The sequence below is a fragment of the Barbus barbus genome (assembly GCF_936440315.1).
Source record: "Barbus barbus genome assembly, chromosome: 28".
In the NCBI taxonomy this organism is placed as follows: Eukaryota; Metazoa; Chordata; class Actinopteri; order Cypriniformes; family Cyprinidae; genus Barbus; species Barbus barbus.
Genome location: NC_136756.1, coordinates 21,329,373 through 21,348,965, shown reverse-complemented (window position 1 = coordinate 21,348,965; position 19,593 = coordinate 21,329,373). Strand labels below are relative to the sequence as shown.

Genomic DNA, 19,593 nt, shown 5'->3' with positions numbered 1-19,593 from the left:
TGTCACTGAAAACCTGAGTGAAGTTGGTTTATTTCAATGTTAACTTGTCTTCATGTGGTATTGAGAGTCCTAATTTTGTTAAGTAGTTTAGATCCTTAAATTATTTAATATTATTTCTGCTTCGATTTAGATTTATGTGTTTTGTGTTCTTTTTTCCCTTTCTTTTGTTGTAGGAGCTGTGGGGGTTTCTGGAGGGTGAAGGCAACGCTGCCATTCGTGTGGTGTTCACACCTAGTGCTGTGTGTCTTCTGGCATCTAACCTTCACGTGTGCGTTTTGGTAGTTGTAGTGGTTTATTCAGGGGGGGGGTTTTCCAATGTGGCAGCTGGCCCGTCCCTCCAGATACCTCTGCTCTTGGATAATTTGTTTCCTTTAAATTTGAGTTTGTTATTTACTGTTTCCTTTAATTTTGAGTTTGTTTACTTATTATGTGTATGAATAGATGCAAATTGATGGTGTTCCCCATTACTAAAATGTTAATGTAGGAGGTTTTAACTTTGAATCTTTTTTTAGTTATATATTTGACATTGATTAAAATAACCTTTTTTTCTATTTATACGTATACGACTCATGTTTCCTCACCCACTCACTCGCAACGAATCTGTGTGCCCTTAGGGCTATCATTTCCCTGGTTTTCCAGGGTGGCGTAGTCGATCATATATTGCCATTTCTGGCGTCTCTAGTTGAGAATGAGGTATCCACCCCTCAATTTCCTCTACTCTTTGGTACCACAACGCTACACAAGCATTCCACCAAGTCACCTGTGCCGATATACACTGAAGATCAGGAGCAGACTGATGCAATCCACTCTCACCTGACTTCAATTCTGGACAGCACGCCCCAGTGACGAGGTCAAATTCATCATGAATGTACTTTCTTCTAGAGGTTGGTCTCATGAGTTAGCTGAGCTCTGCATTATGTCAGATTCACATTGTTTTAAATGTCAAATAGTTTATCCATAATGTAAGACCATTGCTCTAAAAAGAATGTTTATTTTTTTGGTTATTATAGAAGAGACACTTTTCATTTTGTTGTAAAAAGCTAAACATGTGAAATGATACTTGGCTACTTGGGATGTGTGATTAAATCTCAATTCTTTCTCTTGTAGTCATTATCTGTGCTCTGACTTTTGTGGAAAATCTGTCCATCCTGGAGGCTGAGGAGAAATTTCTGCAAGGACCTGTCATTTACATAAGGTACTATAAAGGAAAATGTGGTCAAACATGACATCCTGCCATTATTCACAAATAACCATTTCTTTCTACAACTATCCAACTTTTGTTTTTTTAACCAGTGAGTGGGAGAATTTTGACAGGAGGACTGAACAACAATTAAAAGCGAGTCATCAACAGGAGTCATCATAGTTTTTAATAAATGGTGTTAATAAATAAGATTGTTGTACACAAAAAAGTTGTCTTTTTCTTCTCAGATGGCTAAATGGCCCTGGGGTGAAAGGGGTGAATTGTGTTTGTCTTTATAAAATGCTTTGTAGGACACTGTTCTGTAGCTGTATGGCAACCACTAGTGAATACTAAAGCATAAATATTAAATATTTAATTGATGGTCCATACGATTGTCTGATGTCTTATGGGCTGAATATGGTTAATATCTGAATGTAACCTTATATATAAATTCACAACAACATAGGCTACATCACTCCGTCTCCTCTATGAAAACCTGAATAAATAGGCTGCAGTAGATCATGTACCATTAAATTGTCCATTTGATCCAAATATGTATATAATGAAGTTTCTAATTCACTAATTAAATGTTAAATGATATTTAATTTTTTTTTTTTTTCAAAAACACTAATTCATTTGTATGTAGACCAACATTGAATATTTGCAGATATTTTAATCTGTAGTGCAAATAATCTGATATCTTAATGTGATTTTTATAAATTCACACAAAAACAACAAAACTCTCAAATAGTCAATGTTTATTGACGGGACGGTTATTAATGAAATTTCGAGCGTCGTGGTTTAATAATTTCGTTGTATATCCTCCTCCCTCTACTGGACGCATCAGGAACAACAGGGGCGTAAAACTGCCTGCTCCAGGTCTGCAGCCTCCACGTAATTTACACACTTTATGATGCTTACATTACGTAGACATTACAATCTATTTTATAATGTAATTCTTGAGTTTTCTAGTGCACCCATATTAAATTGAACCAAAGAAATAGGCTATAGAAGCAATCACTATTTTTAATCACTTTTATTTTATGTATAAAAACACCACCAAAAAAAAGGTTTCAAGCTGTTCAAGAATCTGAATTCTGTTCCTCAAGCACTGTAGAAAAATAAAAGGAAAATGAAAGGACACTGTAATTAAGCACTGGTGTCTTTCAAAAAAAGACAAAAACATACAACCTAGCTATTTGTCTCTAGATTTGTCAACTTACCACATGAAATGTTCACTTTATTTGAGCGTAAAATGTCAGCTTGAATGTCATCCATGTTCAAATGTAGGACATCAGCATTGTGCTATAAACAACATGCAGACAAACACATTTTAAAGTTAACTTTATATTGACTATTGATATTTTTATTGAATATTATATATATATATATATATATATATATATATATATACACACATACATACACACACCACAATATGACCTCACCATAAAAGACTCAAACAGTCTGGTGCCCATAGCTCTGCATACATGCTCTTCCGCCACTGGATACATCCGCACAAAATGCTAAACAGACATTACACATTAATATCAGTTTCTCAATGGTCTATTGCTTGCCCAATACTACATTTGCTTGACTGATGCAGAATCAGCGTATGTAAGAATGAGTGCGTAGGGCGTAGTTTTAATTGAACCTCTAAGGCCAGGCTGGCTTGTCTCTGGGAATCTGCATGTTCCTGGTTCCCCATTGCGTACAGTAAGTGATGGATCACTCTGAGAGAGAGCAGCTCTTTGGATATCTCTTCACTTCTTTGTGCCAGAATTCTGTAACATCATGTCAATATATCATGCATAATAAACACGCAGATCAGCATGCCTTATATAATATTTTCCATGCTGCATGGCTTGAATGCATCTATTGTTATAAGTACCTGATGGTTTTTGCAGAAGCTGCTTGCTGGAGAAGCACAGGGAGTGAATCAGTCAATTTGGCCACCTCTGGATCTAACAAAACAATCTAATTGTTTCAGCTGAATTTCAAATTCAACACAGAACTGTTTATGACTCTTATGTCAGACAAATCAATTACTGAGAAAGATGCTAATTCAAGTCACAATCCATGTTTGTTTCTCATCTCGTCCACATCTGCTCCAAATTAAAATACAAAGCCCAAAAGGTAACAATTGCGAGGTTGAATTAAGGACGTCTCCACGCTGCAACGTGATCATAATGCAAAGCAGTATTGTTATTGGAGAACCACTGTTTCAGTTGCAAAAAACAAATACCTTGGCAGTCACACAACTTTTATGCCTTGCTTTAATTGAAAGAAAATGAGCAACAGATCATACCCTCCAGGATCTTGTGTTTGGGATTTCTCTCTTTAGTTGGTTTGAGAAAAGCCACCAGACCCCTGAGCAGAGCCAGTCTAACCTCTGATTGCATGAGCTCTGTTATCAGTTCTATTGCTGGAAGTAAAAACAAAAGTACAAATAAAACTGTTGGATTCACATTAGTGTAAACAACAAATAATGTCAAATTTGAAATGTACACTTGCCTTCATATTGCACTTCTAAATGTAGGGACCTCAGCAGATTCAATAAGGGCTCCACTATGCTGTGATGGGCTGTTTTCACAATGGGCTGGACAAAAGAAAACAAAAAACGAATTTTATAAATTATGAAAAACATTATATATCTAGTTATTAAATAATTATTTATTATGAGTGCAGTTTTCATGAGCAAGACATCACAAAACAATTAAAGTGAGCTGCAAAACAGCTAAAATGTAAAAAGGTGACCAGTTTACAGTACAATATATACTTTTATATTTAATATATATATACTTTTCCCATATAAATTCATTTAAAATCTTATAATGCAAACTTAATGCATATACAATAGTACAGATATTTGTAAACAATTAAAGATTCCTCTGGTGCTCTTGTCATCCTGCAACAACGTTGTACCTGAATTATACGTAGGATCTGTAAAACAAGCTGCTGTGCTCTTGGTGATGTGCAGGTCAGCAGGGCGATCAGGCCCTTGTACACCTGATTCTGATATTTGGGGTTTCCATGGACCAAAGATTCTAGCAGGGCGGCGGCGGCCTCCTGAGTCCCCTCTGTCTCAGATTTGGCCAAACATTCAGCTACGGCCTTCACACCTGTCATTCAGAGAAGAACAGATGCGAGAGCTGAAATCAGTCCATGAGCCAGTATATAGTATGTGTGTGTGTGTATATAAAGTTGTCAGAGCTTGCCAGTCAAAATCCCCAACCTTCAAAACGGATCCAGATTGAATCATGCAAGGTTTTAACCTCACAATATTTCATGGAAATGTTACAAAATCTAATTCCATAATACATCACTGAAAAATGAGCTGGAGCTGTTTCACTTCTTGATTGGTAGTTTGTTGTGCGGTTGTGCTGTGTAAATACCGTAGCTTTCACAGATAAACTCTTTATATTTTTGGCCCGTGTTGGCGATGATCTGGAGCAGGCGAAGAGCCCCGGTTTTATCCCCTTCCTTGAGTTTGTCTTGTCCTAGAATCTCAAGCAGGGTAAGCACTCCACCCACCTCCAGAAACTCAATCATGTACTGATGACTGATCATGCAAACAAACAAAATGAAACCATGTTAAGATTGCGGTTTAATTTGCACAAAGATCTTGCATGCTTAGTACTAAAATTATATCCACAGCATACATTTAGTCTTTTACCTGCTGTTAGCAGACAGGAAAACCCCCACTGCTCTCAGCTGAAGGTCTAGACATGTTCCAAACATATAGCTGGAAACAAAAAATGTAAGGAGGCATACATGGCAGGACTGATATCTCTCAGTTCAACTTAAGCTTTAGTCAGATATTCAGAAGGTATCTAATTTTTTAGAGCACAGACAGATAAAGCATGACCTGGATACGTTAGTCTTATCCAGGCAGTGAGGCGAGCAAGGAAAAGGCTAGCAGCTTGTGCGAACTCAAGCTCCAGTTCAGGACACGTCTTTCCTGTGTTCTTGGCCAGAAAGTCACTTAGCATTCGACTGCGCACCGTCTTACTGCCCTGATCCCACTCATGCAGGAAACACATCACCTGACTGATGGAGGCCTGCTCCTTACTGCTAGACATGACTCAAGCATCTCACAGACTGTGGGAGACAATGAACAATATCAGCTAACGTATGTGTTACTAACGGACAAATGCATTAGTGTTTTCCTTGGCTGGTCAAGAATCTGAATCCTGGTCCTTAGCTGGTTATGGGCTAGTTTAAGCTGGTCATGTGATGGTCCTAAGCAACTAGCTCCTGTTCAGGATCAGCTAATAACCAGCTCAAGACCAGCTTAAACCAGCTGCCATACTTCAAAACAAATCAGCATATGCTGTTTTTTTTCTAGAAGCGGCCAGTAGTGAAGTATTTTTACTCTGCTTTAAAAGTACTTTTCATGTCTGTACTTTATCAGAGTGTTTTTCTTTAGAAAACTTTATTTCTCAACATTCCAAAGCATAATATTGTACTTTGTAATGCACTACGTTTCATTTTAAATATCATTTACTTAATTACATTAGAAATCTATTACTTTCTTACTTTTACTGAAGTAAAAGTAATTCAAAGATGTACTTGAGGACAAGAAAGCACTACATTTTTAATGTTCTTAAGTATTAAAGGTAAAACAAACAACAACTTTTATTTATAAAATGCAGTAAAAAGTATGACATTATGATTTGGACTGTAGTGAAGTAAAGTTTTCCAAAGAAAAACACTGATAAACTACAGATACTTTTTAAATTTACTTGAGTAAACTAAAAATACTTTACTGTCCGCCTCTGTTTTTTTCAAAAGAGTTGTCCAGCAGAGATTATCATTAATAGATCCAGAACAAAGATATATTTAGATATATTTAATAGATTCAGATGTATGAAATCACAACACATAAAAATTTGTATCTATCAAAATGTGTCATACATTATGAGATACAGTGCTTATGACAAATGTATACTGTATGAGACCTGTACATTATTTCTGAAGATTCATTTAGAAAAGCTCTGTTACTGTCTGAACATAAAAACGAACCATAATCGAAGAATTTCACCAATAACCTCCGATATTACACATCAATTTCTCCAGAAGTAAGTTAGAAGGACGCGAACGTAATTTCTTTGCCTGTACACATGTATTGTTTACAGTAATACAACAGCTTTCGTCGGATTATGGTTGTTTATGGTTTATTTGTCTATAATGCACACTCAATACTGAAAAATATTACCTTAACAATAGCAGTTTTATAATCTATATCATATTTGTTTTCCAGCAAACAGCTTATTTAGAAACCACGACATGTTTCTCACCTTCACTTACGCCAATGTTTGCAGTTGCCATGGTTACTGACACTTCGGCGTGCGTTTAGGAACAACTGATGGCGTAAAAATGTGATTCGTGTTATTTTTGCATAATATAATGTTACATTTATAACACAATCAGTTGGGAGATTATTAACTTTATTTCACTTAGACATTAAAAGAGAAAAGAGAATTAGAAAAACTATATGGAGAAATGATTTAATGTAGCTGTGGCTCATTTTATTTGATTGTGACAAACCCAAAGTGACATTATTTTACACTCAACACAAGTTTAGTAACATGAAGGTGCGACTCAAACTAACCAGTATACATTCAAACATGCTGAAGGCTAATTTCAATCAAACATGCTGTAATAGCTTTCTACAAAGATCATACATATTAAAAACAATAATTTCTCTACTATAGAACTGACATGCTGATGATAAACAAACTATCGTCATCAATAATAGCTTACTGAACTCATTTTTGTTACTGTTTTCTCCCTTCATTATTCAAGGTGCAAGCATGCTCGAGAGAGTCTTTAACTGAAGTCAGATGTTTTTAACATACATGCATAGATTTTCTCTCACCCACAGATAAAAGTGCTGTAGCACACTCCTTTGAACATAGCATCCGTCTTGATTAGTTTAAGAGAATAGAGTTTTTAGAGTCTGACATGAGAACCAACACCATGATTGCACCGTACAAGGCTGGAAAAAAGGCTTCATGTCCTGTGTCCTTGGGCAAAACGGTCAAAAGTGCTGTTTATCCTTTCCTATTTCTTGGCATCTTGCACCTTCTCAATTTCCTGTTGGAAAAACCCACCAACTCAGTGTTATTCATTTATAATTAAGAAAAACTATGCAATCTTTTTACAGAGATAAAATAGTTTTACCTCAATAAGAACACTTTTGAGTTTCTCATAGGCTTCTTCCAGGTCATCATTAATGATTACCATATCAAAAACTCCCGGATCCTTACCTACAGAGGAGAAAATGGCAAGGGAATAAATGTTTTTGCTCAAGCACAACAGACTAACTGAAAGTGTCACTTACTGAGCTCCATGTCAATCCTCGCTGCCTCCAGACGCTTCTGTAGACTGTCCTCCGTCTCTGTTTGTCTGTCTCTCAGACGCTTTTCCTGTAGGAAAATAAACCGCCTTCCTGTATTTTATCACAATTTAAATGCTGTATCCGTCTATGAAACTGAGAATATTTCTATCAACTTACGAGGATCTCCATTGAAGGTGGCTGGATGGAGATATATATGGGGTTCAAATCAGTCTTTTTAATGTTTTTCACTCCTTGTATGTCAACATCCAAGATGCAGATGAGGTTTTGTGCCTGAACATCTTCTATGGATGATTTGCTGCAAGTGATCATTTAAAGTCATATTTAAGTCATTGAAATTTTTTTGTTGTTATCGGCAATACGCTTATGGACAATTTAAGCTACTTAAGCTACTTCAAAATCATTCCTTTTGGCCATTGGTATGAAGACAAAGAAATAGCAGCAAAGTACCTCTGTGTTGAATTAAGAGGATAATGGGATCAGATACCAGATGTCAATTTTACAAATAAAATGTACCTGGTTCCATACATGTTCCCAGAAAACTCTGCATTCTCAATGAATTCGCCATTGTCAATTCCCTCTTGCATCTTCTCTCTGGTGAAAAAGTGGTAATCTGGGTTGAGGACAGAAATAAATGAAGATTAATTGTAAAACCAAACAAATTGATTATTAACAAGGAGACATTGTAAGTTGGTCTGTTGCTAGTCATCAAATGAGCTGAAAGGGTGTTCATTTGATAAATTCTAATGAACAGGTATAGCCTACTCAGAAACTATTAGAAGAAAGGTTTATAAGAAAGACATTTTCAGAGGATGATGAAATGATAAAAGAATTTTCATTTTTGGACGAATTATGTGACATTTCAAGTCGTGGCCTAATGGTTAGAGAGTCGGACTCGTAATCCAAAGGTTGCGGGTTCGAGTCTCGGGCCGGCAGGGATTGTAGGTGGGGGGAGTGAATGTCCAGCGCTCCCTCCACCCTCAATACCACGACTGAGGTGCCCTTGAGCAAGGCACCGAACCCCCAACTGCTCCCCGGGCGCCGCAGCATAAATGGCTGCCCACTGCTCCGGGTGTGTGTTCACGGTGTGTGTGTTCACTGCTGTGTGTGTGCATGTTGGATGGGTTAAATGCAGAGCACAAATTTCAAGTATGGGTCACCATACTTGGCAGTATGTCACTTCACTTTTCACTGCTAAAAAAACACACAATTTTATGCTCAGCAGAGGGCGCCAAATATTTATATCAGAGTTAAAATGGTTGATCTAAATGATGGGAATTTTGTGAATGAAACTTCTAAACTCTTAAAATTCAAAAATAGCTGTGTTCGCACATAAAATAATCTCACAAAGAAGTCAAGCCCATGAGAAAGCTCCAGTGCTGGATTCATACCATTCTGATGGTTTAACTCCACAACAGCACATCAGAGGGGGTCTAAAGCGGGACGTAATGGTTCTGCAGGCAACACAAGACAAACAATTCACAACTACAGGAGGGCAAAACACAGACATCATCCGTGGCAGCACTGCAGCGGACACTCCCTTTAGCATAACAACATTTGTCTGTGGAAAAACATCATAAGAATAACAAAACAATAAAATTGGCTGGTTATAGTTACCCAATAATTTTTAGACTCAGTATTTATCAGTTCCACCTTAAATATCTCTAATAAAACTGTATTGCTTTCCATTATGTGCTTTTTTTCAACTGTTGCTTTTCAGTCTATCCATTGAATTTATTTGTGTAAAGAAAATAAATAATTTGCTCATGTGACCTAAACAGATTTGAGAAATATTTAGATTGTTCATTAAATGGCCCAGAAATGGTTCTGTTGTGATGCTAATGATTGTCTCGGGGAATTTGTGCTGTGGGGAAAGTGATGTTATAGTTCACATCACATGGAAAACCTAGGGAACACAGGGGGCTATTTTCAAAGGCTTTTTACTCCAAAGTGCACACTGGCATTCATATCAGAGAGAACATGTGATGTCCACAATCATATCTTTGGAATTTTGGCCTGAAATGTAATTTGCTTACAAAGTTTTAGATTTTAGAAAGATGAAAGTAACCCCCATTACTCTCTCATCACATTAGATATGCCAATAATCAGTAATAACCAATTATGACCAATAATGGAAACCAAATCTACACCTTCAGATGTCTCAGAGGACAGGACGTCTGCTACAGGAAGTAAAGTAGCCCCCAGAAGCATTGGGAGACAATTCAGCCCTAGAGAAAACGACAAAGGCACATTGGGGAATAAAAAGAGAAATTTACCCCTGTGAAATGTGGTGATATGTTTGGAAATTAATCTAAACAGTTCACTTGGGAGTAAGAAGCAGCAAAGAAGACAGTTACGGACTAAGGTAGAGGGGCTTTAAAACTGGATGGGAATGTAGGTGGAAAAGCTTTTTTTCAATGCTCCACTTGCTTATTTTAAAATCTATCTTTCTCTCATTCACTTTCTATGCTGTGGGCAAGTAGGTACTGTATATATTTCAATTTGTTATTTATTCTGTTTCTGAACTCATATCTGACATTATTTGTTTCTCTGATAAAGCAAGCCTATCATTTATTAGTTGTGAAGTGGGGAATTCTGCCTTACCTTTTCCATCTTCCTCTCCCGGTCGAGGATTTCTGGTGGTGTCTGCAGCAAGAAAGATCAAGGTATCAAAATATTCATCCAGCATTCTTGTCATTTGGTTACTTGCCTTGCATCTAACAATCTGTCTAATTTGTCTGTAATGTTACATACGGGAGACACTGAATCCAAAAACCCCTTCATATTCTTTCATGAGTCTCTTCAACAGGGTGCTTTTGCCAGCTCCTGATGGGCCACTCAGAACTACAGGCCTGGGTCCTGACATTTCTCTGTGAGACAATCAAAAGAGTGCATTTGTTTGATAAAGTGTATGCGAGATGTGTAAGCCAAGTTTTTTGGTGATTAAATCCACAAATCTACTATATGCAACACATTTTTCAGTCTGTAGATAGCAGGGAAATTTTTCAAATGTTTTAAAATGTATACTCTTCTTCAAAAGTTACAGTAAGAACAGCAATATTGTGACATATTATGACAATTTAAAATGTCTGTTTTCTATATATTTAAAAAAAAAAATGTATTACTGTAATAGCAAAGCTGAATTTTCAGCGGCCATTACTCCAGTCTTCAGTGTCACATGATCCTTCAGAAATCATAATAATATGCTGATTTGATGCAATTTTTAAATGATCACCAATGTTGAAAACCATTGTGCAGATTAATATTTTTCTGGAAACTCTGAATAGAACGTCCAAAAGAACAGTATTTAAAAGAAATGTTTTGTAACATTATAAATGTCTTTACTGTCACATTTGATCAGTTTAATGAATCCTTGCTGAATAAAAGTATTAATATATTTTTTAAAAATTAAGGTAGTGTAATTAAATGCAGCTAAAAAGGCATAGCATCTTTTACAAGGCAGGTGAAATGCTTCTTTTGACATCACAAGTCATGTGTTCAATCAAGTACAGTATTTTGGCAGAAATCCATCTGTCACTACAATAGCAGCAAATTAGACAGATGCCAACATGGATAGGTTGCGTGACATGCTTCATCCTCAAAACGGAAACAAGGCGATTTAGTTTTAGTTTTTAGAGTTATACTGTAGTATGGTACTACATTCGAACATAAAGTGCTAGAAAATATGTATTTTAAGTGTAATTTCTCCTTAAATCGTACATAAAACTCTTTATTATTCAATCACAAGAAACAAAAACCTTCCATATTGAACACAGATTAGGTCAAGTAGGAAGCTTTTGTCTTGGTGCCCAGCTGTGAGAGTGTATGAGAGTGTGTGTGTGTGAGAGAGAGAGATAGATAAGCTAGAGAAGCGGACATGGGCAGACACTGAGCTTATTGCATGCCTGCCTCCAAGAGAGAAGCTCAGGAACTAATCCACTGATCCGAGTGATTAGTGATTCTGTTTTGAGGTCTGTGGACTGGGTCTTGTAATAGAGAACAGGGCACATGAAGGAAAACAAAACAATACAACCCTATTTCCTGACTAAGAAGCATTATTTTTTTATTTTGTATAGTTTATAAAACTTAATGGAACCATGGAAGTCGTCAAAGTAACTTTAAAATGTTAAATGTGTTGATGTTCCAGCTGGCTCAAGACAGATTTTAAAAAAGGTTCTTTGTGAGGTGTTATAAATATAAAACTTTATTTGAGCGTCTGTGTTTCACAATAATGCAATTTAGCAAAGCATTTACATGATAGAAAAGGATTTACATGTTCATGTAATGTGCCATGAAAATATCTTAATGAAGTCAGGTTAGGCCAATGAAGGGGATTACCCAGCATGTAAGCCTAATGACAAAGGCCCACTGACCTAAAGCCTGTCTTAATGTTTTCTACAATGTCTGTTTGGAATCATGTCCGGTCCATTTTTAGGGACTCTGCTGGAGACTAGACAAACCAACTGGACAGTCAGTCTGATCTGGGAAAACTCTAGAATAAATATACAGTTGCCTACTAGCAGTTTGTTCATTTTGACTATTCTTTGTTTATTCTATCGAATTTCCCTAATGACATATTTTGGCTACTGCATGTTCAAGTGTTTCTGTCTTATGATGATGATAAAGAATATTAAAAATAAATGAATAATACAAAAAATAAATGAATAAAAAAATAAAATAATTATAAATAAAAATTTAAAGTGCACCTTTATTTTCAAGACAACATGAAATTTCAAAACTAAAATTCATATTTTCATAAAAAATTTATTTAAAAGCACAAATGAATATGCATCTGCAAATTAAATGAAAAATCCAATGTGTCCAGTATCCTTTCAGACTGTAATGTGGATGGTTTTAAACACAAATAGTTTTATTACACAGTGATCAATTAAATTTTGACGCAAAGACGGCTCTTACCTTGTCTGTGCAGGTTAGATGGTGAAGTATGTGAGTGTGTGTTTCTAACTCATAGACGTACTGCCACGGCTTACTCCCAGTGACAATTACCACCTCCTCCGTTTACTCTCAGCCAATCAAACAGCAGGTCTAGTGTATTTGTTGTTAGGACATAGATAAGAGGCTACTAATCATACTAAACGTTGAAAAGCCGCCATTTTTTGTTTTTCCTGAGAAATAATGGTGAAAATGTTCAATAGCTTTTTGTAGACAAGACCAAGTCCATATTAACATCCAGCCTGAGAAATGTTATATAAAACTTGATATAAACAGTAACTACACTTTATATAACTAAAAATTGTGACAACTAGTCCCAGTCTTTCCAGTAATGCATTGTAAATAATCCAAATAAGGCAAAATCAAAATCATAATTTGTTTTGTAAATTATAAATATAGTATAATGGAAATATAAAATTAAATTATATTCAAACTGCACCATGAATGATATTTCATGCATATTTTCAAGCAATGTGGAATTTTAAATCTAAAATGCATCAAATTTGAGTTCTGATCCCTTTTTTTTTTTTTTTTTTTTTTTTTAAAGAAGATACAATGTGTTAAATAATTATTGAAATGGTATTATTGTTATAAAATTTTTATAATTATAGTCAGCTAAATGTTATTTAAAGCTGTAGGCCTGAGTTTATTGCTCATTCTGAGAAATTAACTGAAATTTCACATAGCCGAGTCAAAAAACATTAGTTATAAGTCTCCACTGAGTCTACAAAAAATGACAATCAAACAAAGTTACATATTTCTACAGAAACCTCCTCAATACTGGCTGCATATTAGTAGAGTCGTGACATTTCTGCTCCCTTGCAAAGCATCCAAAAAGTAATTTCATTAGTTAGGGTTGCTGGGGCTGGAAGTGTAAATATAATGTTTGGTCATATTTGGGAGTTTTGGAGTAAAATACACTTTGAGAGTAGTGCAGCAGTTCACTTCCTTTTGCATTAGACACAAGGCTAGGCTAATCCAGCGCTAACCTAAATCCACACAGACGAGTGTCTATACACTGCTGCTAATTAGAGATATGTAGGGACATCAGCCTCAGACATCCTTTTATCAGGTCATTCATTAAAGTCATCTTTAAGAATGGCTGAAACAAACTGGCCAGGTGGTGTTAAGATCAGATACAATAAATAGGCCGAAAGGAAAGAGGAAATGCTGGTCATTTTTTGTACCTGCAACTGTTTCAGCTCAAACAATAGAGGTAATGGCAATGTAAGCTCCATGGGTTTGATTCCCAGAGAATGCAGTACGTTAATTTATTAAATTTATACATTTAATGCAATACAAGTACTGTAGCTTTGGATAAAATGTCTGTAAAATGCATAAACGTACCTCTCAATAGCTCCACATTTATGTCCAAATGCCTTGGTGCTGACTCATCTATACGTACCGAAAACCATTTTAAGGCTGACAATGACATCTGTTAGACAACAACTTTAGTTTATTTTTGTCAAAGAAAAACAGATGAGTCTGTACAAAATACATCATCATAAAACAAAGCTGGTTTTATGTTTCATTCTATTTCAGTTCTATCAAAAGTGCTTCACGATCTTTCAGTTACCTGTAGTAACTTCACTATAGTGTCTAGACCGTAACAAAACTATTGCTAAAATACCACAAAGGAAACTGAACTCCTTTTCTGTTAGTTCTGAGCTTAGTTCCTTGAGTCATAATGTCGTAACCTATAGTGACTCAGTGTCAACAGACCTTTATTCTGCTTGGCAGTGGAGAGGAGTGAAGGCTAAGCAGAGATCAGCCTCAGCGTCCATATCCTGCATTAAGAATCAACTCCACCTGCTGAGGGAGGGAAGCACGTGCTCCCTGATGCAGCGCTGCTGTACAGTACATATCAACACAACAACCTGCCAATCACCTGTTAAATATTAAATCATTACAAGAATGCAGACAATTCATTCTGCACAGCATCTTAAGTTGAAGTAGAAGAGCAAAAAATGACAAAAATATACAGGGAGCTAATTCAACTCAGAATATCTGTTGCTGAACCTTGTAGTAAAAACTATTTTTGTTTATGCATGTGAACTGTTTGATAAAATTAGCACTTTTTGAACCTTGTGAGAATGGCTTTGTAATTTTTCATCATATTCAGTCTCTTGTCTGAGTTTTTTAACACATGCTTAGGATATGGGCATCATGAGACAAAATAATTCATAATATAAACAATTACACGATCACCTGTGTAACAGCTCAAATGATCATTTATCTTAAACCATATTTAAATTATTCCGTTCACTATTAAATTACAGTTACATAAGCATGGAAAACAAATGTACAATATTCTTTGCTTTTCTGCATATTCTACACAAAACACGGTTTATGAATGATTTCAAAGTTAAACGCTTACCAATTTCAGATATTAACACTGCTAGAACCAAATTAGAAAAGAACTCTTCAGTGTAAACATTCACAAAACTATTTGACCGATTGCTTTAGAACTTTCTCTATGAGAATAATTTATAACAATATTTTATAAAACAAGGTTTTATACATAGAAACAACATTTGGTGATCGGTTTTACTGTCCTTACAATATTGTTACGGCAGATTTGTACTTTAAGACTTTACCATTTCATTAAGAAATGAACACAGTGGTCTTCATGTAACTGGGTTGCGTTCCAACAGGAATTTTTGGGCAATGACTCTTGGGCAAGACGTCCTAAGATTTGCCTCGGCCCAGAAAGGTTCTCCTCAGTTAAAATGATCCGTTTGTGTAGAGTGCAAACAGGCAAATGACAGGACAGCTGTAACTTTTCACAAATACACTCGTCTCAGGTCCCCAGGTGAGGTGATAGTGTTGCACTGTGGACACAGTTTTTTTGCTCCCTGTGATAAAGATAATTTGACAATCAAAAACAACTGATAGTAACATACAGGGTTCACTTGTTGAAGTCACATGGGTGTGCTGGACAACTTGTTAAGTACAGTATGATAAATGTTCGTCTCACCAGGGTGCGAAGCCAGCATTCCTCACAATGGACATGCCAGCACTGGATGGAGGTCAGAGGTATTGTGTAGGAGTCCTGAAAAAAAGTATATGCACACAATAAAATGATGTGCTTAAAGGCTGCTTAAAGTCACAAATTACATTTCAAAACATATAAAAATAGAAAACAGTTATTTGTGTTGTAATAATATTTCATAATATCACTGTTTTTATTCTATTTTTGATTAAATAAATGCAGCCTTGGTGAGCTTTCCAAAACATTAAACAAATCTATTACTGACCACAAACATTTGAATAGTAATTAATATATTAATTTAATTTTAGTCCAAGGTCAAGCTTACCATGCAGATGAGACACTTGAATCTGTCCCCTCGTGTGAGCTGCTTCTCCAGATCTCTGATGCGTGTTTTCAGGGCCTCCAGCGTACTGAGGGAGGGGTCATCCGGCAAGCTAAACGAAACAAAGAACAAATCCATCAGAGATTGATTAGAGAGCCACAGCGTGCTGAGGTCTTTGTCGCTGAAGGGCACATGTTATGAATTCTAAATTACACATGAACGGTAATCAGAAGACAGATTGCATCATTAAACGAGGTGCATTCAGAAGCAAATTCAATACTGTAATACATGAAAGTGAGCATCACTATTGTATTGCCATATTGAACAGTAAAAAAAACAAAGGGTACGATAAGTAACAGACCTAATAAAAGTACAATACAATTCCAAAAACTTTGTGTGGGCAAAATCATCTTAAGATTGCCCCTTGTATCAGCCTTTCCCACAGCAGGTGAGGGACAGACATTTCACCGCAGTGTGCAAACATTGTAATTGCTTTATTAGCGTGTCCACACAGGGCCGGGAAGCAAGCGCCCCACAGCGCACTGTCATTTGTCAGGAGCGGTCCTCCTTCCCGCCTCACTAACCCTTTCTCACTCGAGTGTTTCCACTTCACCACAATTAAATAACACTCGCTCAGAGCCCCCTAATCCCTGGCAGGAACATCCTGGCCAACGCATCCCCATTTAATCAGCTCTCAGGAATTGAACTATGACAGCAGGGGGTTTAAGTGATCCATCAAAAATGCCTCATGTAATAGCCGCCAAATATAAGCATAATGAATGCTGCTTTTCTCTTGTAACTGTCTGCTGGAAATATGAAATAACTGCCCTTGTCCTCAGGCTAAATACCTACTGGAGAGCGGTGACGGATTAGGTACAAAAATATGCTGCAAAACAGAAATCTTGTGTTAAATGTAAAATTATATTAATATATTTTATATAGTGTGTGAGCATATATATATATATATATATATATGAAAATCATGAGGAACCATGGGATATAGGCCTATACAGTATCATATAATATAATAACGTTTAAGTTTGTGTGTGTGTGTGAGACAGAGAGAGAGAAAAGTCTTGTTATTTTCATTGTGATGCAACTTTTCTAATCTGTGGGTGGACATGCAAATACGTACAAATCACTCACACATAATACATTCAGAATAATTACATTTAGAAAAAGTATTTCATTGTTTCCCTGCAGTATGACACTCCTCGACTGATAAATGGATCAATCATTCTGATTAATGATTCACTCCAAAACATAAGTCAAACACGCTTCAGTGAACTTGCCAAAATGTAGCCCCGCTGAGAAAGAACTGATTCGTGTGACTCTCATTGAAGGGGTCAGCCATATACAATTCCTCATGTGTCCCTTCCATGTACAAACTCTCAGTTGCACGATTAGTAATGCTTAATCTTTCTCAGTGCACACAGAAAGAAGTTTAATTTTCCCAACAGGACTTAGGAAGTGGGGTAGCATGATCCTGCAGAGATCTCTTCCAAGAAAATTACATGGATGTTGGAGAGGAGAAGGACGGAGGAGAGTTTGTGGAGGCACTTCAATCTTAACGTACGTGTATCTCCCATATGAGCAGCACAGCTCAGAGTGTCTGGAATATATGTACAAACCACTTTTAAAAAGCATGCACTGAAGTCACGATGAAACAGATGTAGTGACAGATCCCTTCTTTGTATTGTGATTTAAAAAAAACAAAAATGAAACATCCATCAAAGAATAGTTAACAATAAGATGTATAACTTTTCATACTTTTCATTTCATACTTTAAAGTATACTTACATCTCTAACTCGCTGTTTTTACAGGTTCTTGGAGATGTTGTGCTTGTATTGTTGGTAAACTCTCCATTGCTTGTAGTAGGAGTTTCTACGGACATAATACAGCATTATGAATAATCTGAACACATGCACTATATGTATACATATACACATGGTGTATATACATATAAGCTAACAACATTAAACATGTACTAAACTAACATCTCTAAAAATCTTTTGGCTCACCTGAGTTTGCCAACTTGGTTTGCTCTGGAAACAACCTGCTGGTTGTGTCGCCACTTTTAAAGCAAAAAAAATAAAAAATAAGTATTATTAAAGTAGCATAGAAACACAAATAATATGCTGTTTGTGTGTGAGCATACTTTAAAACAGCTCCTCTTAACGCCTGCCTCTCCTCAGCATCTCCGGGTTCATTTCCTGAACAGGGAATCACATCCGCCTCTGTGTATCTGAGATCATTTGCTAAGGAAACATTTCTTATTATCAAAAATGCTTTCACAATATAAAAAAGATTTCCTTACTGTGCCATAAACTGTGCTGACTGACAGCAAAAATAAGGATACTGTGCTTTCCCATATTCCAAAGTATCATCACCATCCACATCCAGATCTGCATCGCTGTCCTGATGTTCTTTCAATGTGCTGCTCACCAAACCTTAGGATAATTTGATATGAGAATTCATTAAATGACAAAAAACACAAAGCCTTGTAGAAAAGAGAGAGTATGAAATTCAAAAATAGGCTGAGATACAAATACGTCCTACTGATGAACAGCAAAGTGCTAATAAAATTAAAAGTGTTTTTAAGGACATAAGGATCTATGACCTCTGAGTCCTTTGTGATCGGCTCTGTCTCTGTTTTTGACCCCTGTCTAAGTGCTTTTACAGTAATCTCCTTCTCAAGAGGTTAACACCACTCCCATTACCTCACGTGTCTGTTGTGAACTAATCACACACACAAGCTCTGTTGCCTTGCTGCTTACATAGTCGGTCACTGAACCTCATAGCATAGGTAACCGGTTTGGGAATGCTGTGCATTGGCATTAACTCTACAAATAGACTTGACTTTTGCATTCAATTTCAACAGACTATTACTATATTTAGCATGATGCCTACTAGTTTACATAAAAACATATACACAGTAAAATATTTTCCATAGATTACTGGAGTACATTTTTACAAGAAAACACTATTTCTACTTCAAAATTTTAATTCATTTTAAAATGTTAAAACTTGCCATTACTTCTAAGAGAAAATAGTTTTAAAGTAAAAACTACAGTGTTTTTTTTTTCAGTGTAGCACACGGAGATTGGATAAAATAATCAGCTTTTATTTGCTCTAATTTTCTATTGATACATTTCAGTACTGCATTATTATTTTTGTCTAATTTTTTCACTGAGCTAGTCACAATGCTTAATTGGACTAAGTAATACTCTGTAGACAGTTTTTTCAGTTCAAGTTAAGTGGCTTTTTTTATTGTAGAGTTTAAGATATTTGCCTTTCTAATCTGATACCTGACTCCAATCTGACTCCTTGTAAACATGGATTGATTTATATGGATGTATTTGAGTATTTGGCATGTATTTTTTAATTACTGTGAGGTGTTTTGTACCTCTGAAGCCTCTGAGAACAGAAACCATCTGTATTCTTCTCTGTTCGGCCCATTCAAACTCCCTCCCGGCTGACAGCACGGAGCCATCTTCAACAACACACACGCCGTCTCTCTGTAGAAAACACACACATATCAGTATCTCCACCAGCCTCGAGACAACGCTTTCATCTGCTACCTGCCCTGAATGCCCTCTTGGCATGAGGTCACAACTGAAAGAAACAGAAAATAAAAAGAAACAGACATTTCACAGGCAGGTTTATAGCTTGATCCTTCTGGCCACATCTACCTGTCTTATACATCATACGACTGACTTAGCAGAACAGGACAGCTGACGCCTGTCTCATGCTGCCTGTCAAGTACAGACATCATAAATAGTCT

At 36.3% G+C, this 19,593-nt stretch overlaps 3 protein-coding genes across 8 annotated transcripts in view; all 3 read right to left on the bottom strand.

Annotated features, from left to right (window-relative positions):
* Window positions 1-1,924: 1,924 nt before the first annotated feature.
* On the bottom strand, window positions 1,925-6,511 carry armh1 (armadillo like helical domain containing 1). Of its 3 annotated transcripts, none has more exons than XM_079382614.1 (12): window positions 6,481-6,511; window positions 5,057-5,281; window positions 4,857-4,925; window positions 4,576-4,742; window positions 4,106-4,302; window positions 3,695-3,779; window positions 3,489-3,605; window positions 3,072-3,144; window positions 2,835-2,964; window positions 2,629-2,706; window positions 2,404-2,485; window positions 1,925-2,291 (listed from the first exon to the last, which is right to left on the bottom strand). In XM_079382614.1, the coding sequence occupies exons 2-12, from the start codon at window positions 5,260-5,262 to the stop codon at window positions 2,263-2,265; spliced, it is 1,233 nt and encodes a 410-aa protein (XP_079238740.1). In that variant the 5' UTR covers window positions 5,263-5,281; window positions 6,481-6,511; the 3' UTR covers window positions 1,925-2,262. The 3 variants fall into 3 exon arrangements, with proteins under 3 accessions (XP_079238740.1, XP_079238742.1, XP_079238741.1); XM_079382616.1 differs by having other exon boundaries at window positions 2,199-2,291; window positions 6,491-6,511; XM_079382615.1 differs by having other exon boundaries at window positions 2,199-2,291; window positions 6,206-6,493.
* A 104-nt stretch (window positions 6,512-6,615) lies between these two features.
* Window positions 6,616-14,198, bottom strand: guk1b (guanylate kinase 1b). 3 transcript variants are annotated; one of them, XM_079382628.1, is made up of 9 exons: window positions 13,842-14,198; window positions 10,296-10,411; window positions 10,146-10,187; window positions 9,692-9,769; window positions 8,058-8,154; window positions 7,701-7,839; window positions 7,527-7,611; window positions 7,367-7,452; window positions 6,616-7,279 (listed from the first exon to the last, which is right to left on the bottom strand). In XM_079382628.1, the coding sequence occupies exons 2-9, from the start codon at window positions 10,405-10,407 to the stop codon at window positions 7,247-7,249; spliced, it is 672 nt and encodes a 223-aa protein (XP_079238754.1). In that variant the 5' UTR covers window positions 10,408-10,411; window positions 13,842-14,198; the 3' UTR covers window positions 6,616-7,246. The 3 variants fall into 3 exon arrangements, with proteins under 3 accessions (XP_079238754.1, XP_079238753.1, XP_079238755.1); XM_079382627.1 differs by lacking the exon at window positions 13,842-14,198 and adding an exon at window positions 12,459-12,576; XM_079382629.1 differs by lacking the exons at window positions 9,692-9,769; window positions 13,842-14,198 and adding an exon at window positions 12,459-12,525.
* The window catches only part of rnf220b (ring finger protein 220b), a 29,950-nt gene continuing 24,286 nt past the window's right edge, over window positions 13,930-19,593 (bottom strand). For both annotated transcript variants that reach the window (XM_079382593.1, XM_079382592.1), the window contains 8 exons: window positions 19,216-19,327; window positions 18,169-18,259; window positions 17,968-18,054; window positions 17,831-17,883; window positions 17,609-17,693; window positions 15,812-15,920; window positions 15,472-15,546; window positions 13,930-15,349 (listed from right to left, as the gene is read on the bottom strand). In XM_079382593.1, coding sequence (XP_079238719.1) covers window positions 15,278-15,349; window positions 15,472-15,546; window positions 15,812-15,920; window positions 17,609-17,693; window positions 17,831-17,883; window positions 17,968-18,054; window positions 18,169-18,259; window positions 19,216-19,327 — 684 coding nt within the window. In that variant the 3' untranslated portion in view covers window positions 13,930-15,277. The remainder of the gene's footprint in view (window positions 15,350-15,471; window positions 15,547-15,811; window positions 15,921-17,608; window positions 17,694-17,830; window positions 17,884-17,967; window positions 18,055-18,168; window positions 18,260-19,215; window positions 19,328-19,593) is intronic.